We start from the raw sequence: 12,631 nt of genomic DNA on the forward strand, positions 1-12,631 counted from the left end.
TCCTAACCACTGGACCATCAGGGAAAATCACCATCACCGACTGTGCTTTGGGCTCTTGTTCAAGCCAGAGAAGTGAGGTTAAGTGGGGTTAGGAGGGGAACCCCCCCACCCGAAATAGTCTACAATTTCTATAGACTGGGCTTCCCTGTCTTCGAGATCCATCTACTCCTGCAATGCTGTTTGCCCTCAAGACAACAGCAAGGGAAAGCATCCAGAAAGCACTGCTGCTATTTTACTTTCCTGCCAACAAGAGTGCCCAGGGACTTAGGGTCTCAGCAAGATGCCCACCCTGCCGTCACGTCTGGACACTCGGGGACAGGCCGGCCCCACCATCCTACGACAGCTGCTCCACTTTATATGGTTTTGAGTAGTTGATGGTTCTCCAAGACAAAGTCTGCCTCCCTGTAACCTCCTTGTCTTATCTGAAGCCCATGCAGGGGTGGCCTACGGCACCCGGTGCCCCTCCTGTTCTGTGACAGCTGCAGAGATATCATCCCTACAGAGCCTGTGCTCTCTTTACCGGATGGGCCTTTGGCCAAGCCAGCGATGGCTTTTGGTGCACTGGTTATTTCTCTCCAGCATCCGTGTTTACTCTGGAGGCCACTATCTAGGTGATAATAGTTGGGGCGGAGGGACTAGTCTATCAGCAAATAACAACACTGAGGACAGAACACATCTCTAGTCTCCTGTTTTGCAGCCCAAGATTCCCTGAGATGAGATGTGGGCTGTCTCTCCCACTGCTGGGCCAGAGATGGAACCCAGGGCGGCAGGGAGAGGACTTCAGTGATGCCCAGATAGGTGCTCAGCGGCTCTTGCCTAGTGCCCTGGGCCAGGCCAGAGTTTCCGGTGGGCAGGACCCACAGCCTCTCCTCCTCCTCTTCTTTCTTCCCACCTCCAGCCCCAACCACCTGAGTGAGCCCTGGGAAAGGCTGCCCAGGGCTGGCCTGAGGCTGCAGCCTCCCCTGCGCTGGCCCTCCCCACCCTGGCAGCACTCACATGTGGCCCCCAGGCCGGTCCTCCCTGGTGAGCATGCCCTCTTTCTCCATCAGCATCTGCCGGAAAGTCCTGACCTTCTGCCGGGTCTCCTCCTCTGAGTACCTACGGGGCACAGGGAAGGTGAGAGCTGCAGTCTGGGCTCTGGTTTCCTCCCCACCTGCCCCCCCCAGCCCCTCCTCCCAACCCTCAGTCATGTGGGCACTCTCCAGCTTGATATGACCTGTCCAAGGTCACACCACCAACAAGGTTCTCAGCGCTGGGGAAGCTCAAAGCCGACCCATTTTGCACCAGATCAGTCAACCAACTAAACCAACAACTAGGCAAACCACACTTAAACTAAAGGAAGTGCTCCCAGAGGTGAGGAGACCTCCCAGGGGAGACCGGGCTCTTCCTCCTGGCCCTGTCCCACCCCGGGACAGGCCTCCCTCCCACATCCAGGCTGCAGTCCCTCTCCGGAGACATTTTAGGGAAGAAGTGAGACCCCTGACCTTGACACATATGTGGCCTTTTCTGCTTTCCTCACCATAGCCTGGGGAAGTCCTCAGCGCATCCCCGCCTCTACAAGGTCCAGGCTGCCAAGTGGCCGGTCCAGGATCCCAGGGATAGATCCATGGCTTCCCAGCTTGGGATTAGGGTGGGGTGGATGTAGTCTGGGCCTTGGATGGAGGCTCTTGACTTCTCTCCTTCGCTCTCCCTCCCTGAGCCCAATCTCAGGCTGGGGAACCAAAGCCCAGAATTATCTACTCCTGATCTTTATTCCTGCATCCTGGGGTCGTTGTCACCTCTCTCACACCACCAAAGTGACAGCTGTCCAGGCCTCCTAGCCCATGTCCATGCCAACCCCTGGGACGTCTGTGCTCACCCAGCCCCTGGCTCTGTGCCCAGCACACACCAGCTGTCCAGTGGCTGTTGGTAACTGAGTCTTGGCTCCTAAACTCCCACCCTCTCCTCCTCCTGGGCTGCCCTGCACAGCAAACATGATGGCCAAATAGGAACTGGAGTCACATCTTCTCTATCATGTGACCATGAGATCTCTGTGCACACGGCAACCCCAACCTGCCCCCCCCAACCCTATCCATGAAAATGGTACATCCTTCCCTGTCAGGGGCCCCATCTCTTTTCTCCCTTCTTCCCTCCTCTCCTTCAAAAAGCATTTGGGATTGACTCAGTCTTTTTGGAGAGCAATTTGGCAATTCTTTTCAAAAGCCTTTAAAAAAAAAAAGGAATACAGCTTTTCATTCATAAATTAAATTCCAGGTTTACTCTGTGGAAATAACCATGGCTGAACACAGAGATGTGACTCATGGGAGGCTTACAGCGGGATGAATCCTCCTGCCTCCCCAGCCAGGTTAGGTGCTAACATTTGTGTTTCCATAGCAACCTCAGCCTTATGGTTCCTCCTGGAGGGGTGGTTTCTGGGCTAGCCTTCATCTGTTGACTCTTCTGCACCCTGCACTGGCCTCAGAATTCCCTGAGGGCAGGGACCTTGTCTGTCTGAACTGACCTTGTGTCCCCAGCATCTGGCACCTTGCCTGCCACATGGGGCTTCCAAAAATGATTTGAATTCTGGCGAGACAGTTTTTGAATCTCAGTGCTCCCACTTTCTAGATCTGTGACCTTGGACAAGTCCATATACTTCTCTTAGTCTGAGTCTATACATCTATGCAATGGGATAGTAACCTGCCTTTCAAGATTGTTGTAGGATTAAGGTAGATGATACATAAAAGCACTTTGCACAGTGCCTGGCACACCATAGGTACTCAAGAAATGGTGGTGATTGAGGATTATTTGTCCCAGAGCAATGGGGACAGAGGGTCTAATTGTCCCAGGCTCTGTGCCTTTTTCTACCCTAGATTCCTCCCAGGTCAGCATGGTCCTGGGTCAGGAATCACCTGAACCTTTCCCTTCTGCTCTCCCAGGAGGCAAAGGCTGAGATGGTGAAGGAGGCTGGTACCCAAACCTTCCACGCCCTGTGGATGCGGCAGCACCTGCCAACTCAAGGCCATGCAGGAGGCCCAGCTAGCTAACAGTCAAGGGCTCAGACGGGGAAGAGGTAGGCAGGGCGAGGATGCCTGTCTTAGCGCCCCAGCCTCCTGGCTCAGCTGCTTCCCCAGCCAATCTGGCTCCCTCGCTGCCACTTCCACAATTTGGGAAAAATGCATCAAATTCATTTTTACTCTGGGGACTTCTTGGATTCCCCTCTGGGGCTGGGGTGGGGTGAGGGGACAATACATTTTAAAAGAGGTCCCCAGAGTGGAAAATGTCCCCTTCTGCCTGCCTTTGCCCAGATCCAGCATTTCCTAGAAAATCACTTCCTTGGTCATTAAGGTGATCTTCACCATGGCTCTGGGGTGGTGGTGGTAGTGGCCAATTTTACAGATGAAGAAATAGAGCAGGGAGAGGGGAGGGCTCAAAGCTCCAAGCCCAGCTCAATGGTCCTCATGGGAAGGGGCATGGTGGTAGGATGTGGGGAGGGGGATGTTTGGGGCCGGGGCTGAAACATCACCTCACAGAGGCTGGGGGCTTTGTCCCCGCCTCCACCATGATTGTAGGCTGCCTGTAGAGACTGCCCAGGAAGATGGCTCTAAAGGCAGCATCCATCACCAGTGAATTAGCCATCATCCATCAGTATTAAGAAAGGGATTGCTTTTTAACAGGGCCAAAGAATGTGTGTTTCTGTGACTAGTGGGAATGTTTGTCAAATGCCTGCAAACCTGGTAAATAAATGCGAATGAACCTGCATTTCTAGAAATAGATATTAATGACTGGATTTTTAGCAGAGCAAAGGTCCCTAGTGTTTGTAGAGCACTTTCTGGGGACTGGAGTGGGGTGCGGGAGCCCTGTACTTGCCTTAGTCCACAGGCCCCTCAGAACAACCCCCTACTTAACAGGCCCATAGCTATGGCTTGCCCAAGGTCACAGGCCAGAGCTGGAAGTCCTCATTGTTGAGTTCTAGAGTGGCTGTGGCCTCTACCAACGGGGCAGCCACAAAGAGATGGCAGAGGGAGAGGGTTAATAACCGGAGCGCTAGCTGTATGGCAGACTCCAGTCTAAGGACCACCTGGAACGAGGGCTTGGGTGGCGGAAGGGCCCCTGATGGAATATCTAGAGATGACCTGTTGGGTGCATCCCAGCAAGAAATGAGCCTTTGATGCCAGGGGATTAGATACCAAAGACACTGTCAAGTGCTATCCCCCTTCACCTTGAGGCTGCCCCCCTGGGATAATAAGCCTGTCACGGCAGGGGGAGATAGGGGACTTGTGGGAAGGGGGAGCCATGAGTGAGGGCCCTTAGGAGTTCCCTGAAAGTTTGGGGTGAGAAGGAGGGCTTTCCTATGGGGAAAGTTAGGTGAAGAGGGTGGGGCTTAGGAAGGGGGCAGGGCCCTATATGGGGGCGGGGCTTTGTGAGGGGAAGTGGGCAGGGCTCTGTGAGGGAGAAGGGGCGGGGCTTGTGTGGGGAAAGGGGTATTTCCCTAGAACGAAGCACGGAAGGCTGGCTCTCATCTGTCCCAGGCGTCCTATTCCCTAGCAACGCCCACCCGCCCACACTCCCTTCACTCCTAGAGTCTCTCAATTCAGCCGGATCTGCAGGTTTAATTAAGGTCTGGGACTCTCTCTGCATAAGGATACTCCACGCCCCACCCTAACCCCTGGGGATCTCATTTCTTCGTCACATCCACAGCTCATCAAGCCTGTTTCCATTACCAGCTGGAAGTCTCCTTTCTGTCTGTCTTCAACAGCCTTCCACCCATCCATTCCTCTCTGCAGGGATCCTCCCCACCCCCACCTGGTCTCCAGCTGGAGGTGAACACCAAATTCCTGTGCCCTTTTCTTACAAGCGGCCCTGCCTGGCAGCCTTGGCCTTGTCTTCCTAAGGGCCTGTGGTGGCAGTGGCAATTTCTGTCTAAGCCTCAGTGTCTTCTGGGCTCCACAGGGACGAGTGAGCCTTGTCTTGGCTGCCTCTTGGGGATGAACAGACAAAGGTGTGGTTTGGAAGGACCGCTGTACACAGGTGGTCTGCTCCCATGTGGCTCCGGGCGCTAATGCACTGGGCCTTTCGGATTTCTCAGCTCACTGACAGTTCCAGCCTGTCGGGTAGGCCCTGCTCCCCACTTTGACTCCCTCAACAGCAAGCCCAGTAATTTCAAAGTACTCAGGCAGATGCAGAAAGGAGCCTTGGGAACTCCAGTTTTCCTTGGAGCTGTAGAGATGGGAATGACTCTGTTCTCTCTTTTTTTTTTTTTTGCCTCCAGTTCCACATGTGATGGCTGTTCTGTCTCCACTGGATTTTCAGGGGAGCTCCCTGAATCCTTACTGGCTGATGCACAATCCCTCCTTCTCAGCCTGATGAACTCCTACTCATCCTTCAAGGTCCATTCAAATGTCTTCTCTCAGAATCTCCCCTCCGAGCTCCTGAAGCACTTGACTCTTTCCTGTCCTGCTATCCTGTCTATAATCCTGATTCTAACCTATTTTTTGGTGCAGTTGGTGTTAACATGCTTGTTTCCCTGCAGAGATGGGGAAGGAATAGGGGTTGGGAGGGAGGCCTTTGAGGAAGTGACTACAATTTGGCTCTGGGGACCAGTGTTGCCCAGCACAGCATCTGGCCCACTTGTGTGCCCCTGGTTCTGAACTAGACAGGGTGAAATCTAAGCTTCTGGGTGTGGCTGCTGGCTGGAATTCCCTTGCTGAAACCACAGGCAGCCCTCACACGTAGTAGGGGCCTGTTGTGCGTCTTGCCTGGCTGCAGCACCTGGCTGTAGACCAGGCAGCTCGAACCACCCATTTTACAGACGGGAAAACTGAGGCCTTGAGTTGTCATTAAAGTTTACATGCCCCTCTCCTATACCGGACTGGATGTTTCCCAAAGGCATGGGCTGTGTCTCCTTGGCTGCTTTGACTCTAAGCCCAGATGAGAGCTTGATATAGAGCAGGTGTTCAAGACAGCTTATTGGTAGAATAAAGTAATGCATGAATGAAAGCTCAACTGGGCTTGCAAATAGTTCCGATTCTGACCTTTCAGGCTCCGGGATCCCAACGCTGGCCCCGCCCCGGCCCCGCCCACAGCCCCGCCCCGCCCCCTTCCCCGCTGACCCTTGCTCCTCCATCATCTCCTGCAGTTCCATGCACTTGAGCTCCACGCGCCGCTTGCGCTCATGGTCCAGGATCTCGCGGTGCGCGCGCTTCACCAGGCCGGGCTCCGCGACGCGCAGCTCCTCCTCTGCCCGCGGCCAGGCCCCCGACGAGGCGCCCGGCTGCGGGAAGCCGTTCGCCGCGTCGGGCGGGGATGGCACACTGGCCGCCCCGTTGTTCACTGTGGAGGACATGGTGGCTGCCCCCGGAGCGGCTGGCCTCGGCCCTGCGGGACAGATACAGACACCCGGCGGGATGGTCACTTCTCGGCCACCTGCTAAGCTCCTCTCGGCGCGGGTTAATCCTGGAGATTTAAAGGCCCACTCATGGCTCTAATCCGCTTCCCCTCTGGCTGCAGAGTCGGGCGGCGGCAGGTTTGCACCTGTGGGTCACACCTCAGGGCATGAGGGGGCATCGGACACTGGGTTGTCCTCATCGGTAAGGTGGGGTGGGTTCAAGGCGGACTAAATGGCCTCTAACGAGGGCTTGTCGCCTTCAGGGACCTAGTAACCATCCAGGACAAAACTCTCTGCCCCCGTAACCAATGTCGGCCTGACTGCCTGGCCCCTGCCTGCACACCTGCTGGCAGTTCCCCAGGTTTTATTCTTGTTTTTCCTTCAGGCTCAGTTTAATACCTGCTTCTCACTCCCCAATACCCATTTTTCTGGCTCTGGCCCCTGGAGTCACAGACCACACGTGCTCCCCGGCCCAGTCTGCTCCCAGACAGCCCTGCAGAGACCAGAAGATGGAACCTTCTCCAGGCTCAGTTCCATTCCCACCACAGATGAAGTTTTCGGTTCCTACTTTGATCTGGCTAACTTTTCCAAAGTCAGCATTCCAGGTGGGGGCCTATCTGGGCTGAAGCCCACAGGACTGTCCCCTCCTTTGTTTTGGAAACATCGCTTGTGAGGATGTGACCAAAAGTGGCACCGACATTAACTTTCCAGCCAGCCACATCCTTTCTCCAGCTCAGGGTGGGTTGGGAGTCAGCATGGCTTGGGAGGTGAGAAATGGTGGCTCCACGGCCCAAAGTAGAGCATGCACCAGTATGCACCCTGCACACGCGTGTATACACACACACAAGCACACACACACCAAGGACTTATCTTAACAGAGGGGAGGCACCTCCCAGGCTATTTCCATTTCCTTTCTCCGAGGCTCTGCTAGTTGCTAAGCAACAGGGAGGCCTCCTTCCCAGGGAGTGGGATGGGAGGGAGGGAAGGGGTGGAGGGAGGTGGGAAGAGAAGGAACCGGGCATGTCTGGACATCCCAGATGGGGCCTTCCTGCAATACACCTCCCACCCCCAACAACACATACTCTCCTCACTGGCCTCAAAGTGTTCAGAGCCATGGAGTGTGAAAGGCAGGGAAGAGAGAGGGGGACCAGGAGAGGAAAAAGGCCTTGAAGGGGGCAGTGACAGGAGGTGACAGTGGTAATGGGAACACAAGCTCCTTTCATATGTTCATCTGCCCAAGTGTCTGGGTCTAGGCCAGGGTACTCCATGCCTTGCTGTGTGATCCTGAGGATGTTCCTGCCCCTCTCTGAGCCTCTGTTCTCAACCAGTGCCTGGAAGCATCATCCAGATTGTTCAGGAAGGCTCTTCGGGCTTTACAGAACAGAGCTGTTTTTCTAAGCCCTGCCTGCTTCCTGCCTGTCCCTACCCCAGCCCTGCAACCCTAGCTCTACCACACTTTCTCTGAGGGTAACTCACAAGTATCACCCACTCACCAAACCCCACCCAGAACTCTGCTTATCTCATGCCTTGAGCCAGGGACATGCATGGAGCTTGGAGACCCCATTGTCCTGGCCCACCACAGCTCACCAACATCAAGTTTGGTCCCATATTCCATCTCGACATTGCTCACATTTACCCATCTCCTCCTCTCTCATTACCACTTCAGTTCAAACCCCTGCCTCTGGTCCATTCTGGCATCAGCATCCTGTCTGCCCACCCCCCTGCCCTGACCTCTTTCTGTTCATCTTCCATTAGCAACCTGGGAGACTGGGCCAGGAGCAAATCAGACCCTGTCATGCCCTGATTAACAGCCTCCAGTGGCTTCCAGTCACCCTGGCTCCCAGTCCTGACACGGCTGGGACCTGTTTCCCGGACCAACCTCTCCACTGCCACGCCCACACAGATTCTCCATCCCTCTTGCATCTAGGCCTTCCCCCTAGCCCACCTCCACCGCTGCTCCCTTTCCCTGGAATGCTCTGAACTTGACTCTGGCATGACCTCAAAGTCACTGCTCACAGGCATCGCCACTTTCTGGAAGCCTCCCTCCTCCCCTCTCCGGAGCTCTCCCCCCTCACTGTCATTGTGGGCTCATAGGTCTCACTCCGCCTGTGGGCTGAGGGCTTTTTAGCCCCAATTTCTGGTGCCAGCCAAGTGCCTGAAACACATTGGGCTCAGCGCCTATGAGCGGAATAGAGACAAACAGGGAGACAGACCTATTGTACAGCACCTGGAGCTCTGCTCAGTGTTATGTCCCAGCCTGGATGGGAGGGGCATTTGGGGGAGAAAGGATCCTTGTATACGTATGGCTGAGTCCCTTCTCTCTTCACCTGAAACTACCATTGTTAATCGGCTATACCCCAATACAAAATAAAAAATCTAAAGTTTGAAAAAAAGGGAGATAGGACTGAGGACTACAGGTGGGGTCCCTGATACAGCCTTCAAGACCCCTTTGTATTTCTTCTTATACGATCTTGCAGCTTTATCCGGTGCTATCCTTTATCCTGAAGTCAACGTCCAGCTCCTCAGCCTGGGTCACCTGTCCCCAAACATGCACTCCCACTCCTTTGAGCCTTTCCCCTATGTGGTTCCCAGTGCTAGAATTCCATTGCCTCTCTTCCCTACCTGGGGAACTTCAGCACATCCTTCAGAGTCCAGTCCCAATGTCACCTCCTCCGGGAAGCCTTCCCTGCTTCTGACAAAGGATGAGCCATTTCCTCCTTGTGCCCCCACAGCTTCTGTCCTCACCTCTTTAGATACTGAGGCTCAATTTATTGTCTGTGTCTGACCCCTGGTTTAGCCCTTCGAGGGGAGGGGACCAGCCCTTCATTCCAGCTCCCCTTGAGCCTACTCAGTGCCTGGCAATGCAGAAGATGCACTGGGGTTGTGAGGGCAAAGTGCTCGGGCCCCTGCGAGAGCCATGGAGGCAGGTTCTCAGTGATCCTGCTCTGCATGCTTGCCCTCGATGTGGGCGAGGCTCCCCAGCCAAGAACTTGGCCTGAGCTCCTTGAGGGCGGGGCAGGGGAAGCTGGTGGGAGCAGTTTCGAGTGCACTCAGATCTCCACACCCGGAGAAAAGAAATCCTATCACCAGCACTAGGAGAGTGCCTGGCCAAGATGGCTAGGCTTCTGGGGGCAGTCTTTCAGAAGCGACTGAAGGAAAGGAGAAGGGCGGGGAGACAGAAGATGGATGCTGTCTGGGTTTCCGCTGGGAGAGATGGTGAATTCTGCCAGCTTCACCTGGTAATGGAGGGCGCCAGGCAGGAATCTGAGGCACGTTATTAAGAGAATGACCCCTGAGCCCCTAGAGGAGAGGCCAGGCCCCTAAGACCGAATCATTGTATGCTGAGCCCACTTCTTTCCTAGTCAGGGTTGCTGGACCAGCAGATCAGGAAGTTATTGCAGACGTCAGGTCTGGAGTGGGTTGCCATTCCCTTCTCCAGAGGATCTTCCTGACCTAGAGATTGAACCTGGGTCTCCTGCATTACAGGCAGACTCTTTACCATCTGAGCCACCAGGGAAGCCCTTATCTGATATTATCTATTACGGAATTATTGTGAGATTTCATAAGGAGAGAGACACTGTGTTGGTGGAACTAACATTCCATGCTATTTTAATTGGTGGGTGGCTTAACCTGTGCTCAGAGGGAGCTGATGAATGGCTCCATGTCACATTAGATGGGGGTATTTAGGGAAGGACCACAGGGCTCTGTCCTCACCCACGTCCGATCTAGTATGTTCACCATTGACTGGAGAGAACTTTGATAACCTGATGACCAGATTCACTAAGAATACCACTTGGGAAGGTTCAGAAATTCAGAGTCAGAATCTAAAAAGACTCAACAAATGGAAAAGATGGAAGGAATCTGAGAAGGTGAAACCGGATAATGAGAAATGCCACATTCTGACTCTGAGTCCCAAACAAACTTTCTAAAATTGGAGTGAAGTAGACACATGTTAGAAGCAGCATATTTAGGAAGAATTTAGGGGTTTTCAGGGGTCACAGGCTCAATTTGAGTCAATATCATAATGTGGCTGCCAAAAGCACATGTTATCTTAGCCTACATCAACAAAAATATAATGTCTGGAATGGGGAAGTGATAAGAATATACAAGTGGTCGGATGATTTAGGCCAAACCTGGCTGAGTCTGCTGAGAAGCTTGTTAGAAGTAGGTTGGGTTGCCTGATTTTGCAAATAAAAATACAGGATGCACAGTTAAAATAATTTGAATTTCATGAATTTTTTATTTGGGGCATCCTCATACTAAAAAAAATTATTCATTGTTTATCTGAAATTCAAATTAAACTGTCTTGTATTTTATATGATTCTTATCTGAACCTACTGAATCAAAATCTCTGAGGGTGAAATTGTCAGCGTTCTCCAGGTGATTCTGATACAGACCATCTGTGGAACAGCAATTGGGAGCCAGTGTCTAGAACAGTAGTTCTCAAATCTTATTAGTAGAGTCACCTGAAGGGCTTGTTAAACCATAGATGGCCAGGGTCTTGTTGTTTAGTCGCTAAGTCGTGTCTGACTCTTTGTGACCCCATGGACTGTTGCCCACCAGGCTCCTCTGTCCATGGGCTTTCCCAGGCAAGAATACTGGAGTGGGTTGCCAGTGTGTCTGCCATTTCCTTCTCCACGGGATCTTCCTGACCCAGGGATCGAAGCTGCATCTCCAGATTGGCAGGCGGATTCTTTACCCACCTGGAAAGCCCATGGCTAGGGTCTACCCCTAGAATTTCTGACTCAGTAGATCTGGGGTGGGTGCTGATAATCTGCATTTCTAACAAGTTTCCTCTTTGCCGGACTTTGAAGGGCACTTAAAGGAGCAAGCCCCTAGCCAAACTGGATGGTTTTAGAAGACAAAGCCAGGACTCCTGCGAGGAAGTGGACTTCACATAAGCCCAATATAGGACTCCCCCTCCCAACAATCAAAACTTTACAAAAACTAAGTAGTAGGGGCACTTCCCTGGTGGTCCAGTGGCTAAGACTCCAATGCAGGGGGCCCGGGTTTGATCCGTGGTCTGGGAACTAGATCCCACACATGCGGCAACTAAAAAAAAAAAAAAATCCTGCACGCAGCAAGGAAGGTAGACAATCCCACGTGCCACAACTAAGACCCAGTGCCGCCAAATAAATAAATATTTCAAAATAAGTAAAAGCTAGGTGGTTCATCCCAGGATGAGTGAGTTTCCCATTACAGGAGCTGCTTAAATAGGAGAGATAGACTATTATATTCACTCAACAAACACAACACATACTCACTTGCCATCCTCTCCCTCCCCCACCAACAAACTGGAGATTTGGAGACAAGACCCCATCCTGGCCCTCTGGGAGCTCACTGGCTGGTTTGGGAAACCATAGGTAATTGCAGCGTAGTGTGATAGAAGACAATTTGAGAAGTGTCTGCATCTCCAGCTGGTTGGTGGGGGCAGGCTTCTCAGAAGGGGGCGGAAGGAGCTGGAGACAGGGACACCAGAGCAGGGGGTGGGGGGCTGACCAGGATTCGAGAAATAAACAGACAGACCGGGCAAGACTGGGTGTGGGGTGGAGGAAGGTGCCTCGGGTGATACTGGGTCTCTGGCTTGGGTGGCCAGGTGCAGCCATTTGCTGTGATAGAGATTGTGGAGGACAAACTGGGCTGTGTTAAGGGTGAGGGGCTTCTAGGGATCAAACAGGCAGCTGTGAGGTCTAGAGCTGTAACCCTGACCCTGACCCTGACCCTGACTTGTTAAGATGCTTGGGGACACTGACACTGTGTCTCCTTGGAGACAGGGCAACACATGGGAAGTCTTTTCTCTGCCCGTTTGGCTGTGAGACCCTGAGCGAGTCTCCTTCTGTCTCTGGACCCTTGTTTCCCTGCCGGACAATGAAGGGCTGGACTCAAAGACCCCACAAGTCTTGTCCTGCTCTGGAAGTCTAGGTTATACTAGCTATGTATGTTTAAGCCAAGCCTTCAGCCTGCTTCCTCCCTGTGTCTGTAGCCAGTGGCCAGAGCCACACCAACTCTGCCCAGAGCTTGGCCTGGGGCCGTCCGAGCACTGGGTCAGGACCCACGGGTAGGCCAGATGCCCCAGATGCGGGGGGCCAGCCAAACCCATGTGCAGATTAAGTCATGGGGGGAAGGGGAGCATCCTCCCTTCTGCCAGCCAGGAAGTGGTTAAAGGGCCCAAGCCCTGACTTCCAAGCCTCACAGCTGAGTCCCTGGGCCTGCCTCCTTCCCTCCAACCCCAGCCTGGGTCCCCTGAGCAGGCCTGGCTGAGGACAG

At 53.5% G+C, this 12,631-nt stretch overlaps 1 protein-coding gene across 1 annotated transcript in view; it reads right to left on the minus strand.

The window, feature by feature from the left end:
* The window catches only part of SRRM3 (serine/arginine repetitive matrix 3), a 54,049-nt gene that overhangs the window by 25,125 nt on the left and 16,293 nt on the right, over positions 1–12,631 (minus strand). Inside the window, exons 2-3 of the mRNA XM_081557791.1 lie at positions 6,090–6,354; positions 997–1,098 (exon numbers count right to left, since the gene is read on the minus strand). Of these exons, the coding sequence (XP_081413917.1) occupies positions 997–1,098; positions 6,090–6,322 (335 nt within the window). The 5' untranslated portion in view covers positions 6,323–6,354. The remainder of the gene's footprint in view (positions 1–996; positions 1,099–6,089; positions 6,355–12,631) is intronic.

Source organism: Giraffa tippelskirchi, chromosome 13 (assembly GCF_054371585.1).
Source record: "Giraffa tippelskirchi isolate mGirTip1 chromosome 13, T2T-mGirTip1v1.2.pri, whole genome shotgun sequence".
In the NCBI taxonomy this organism is placed as follows: Eukaryota; Metazoa; Chordata; class Mammalia; order Artiodactyla; family Giraffidae; genus Giraffa; species Giraffa tippelskirchi.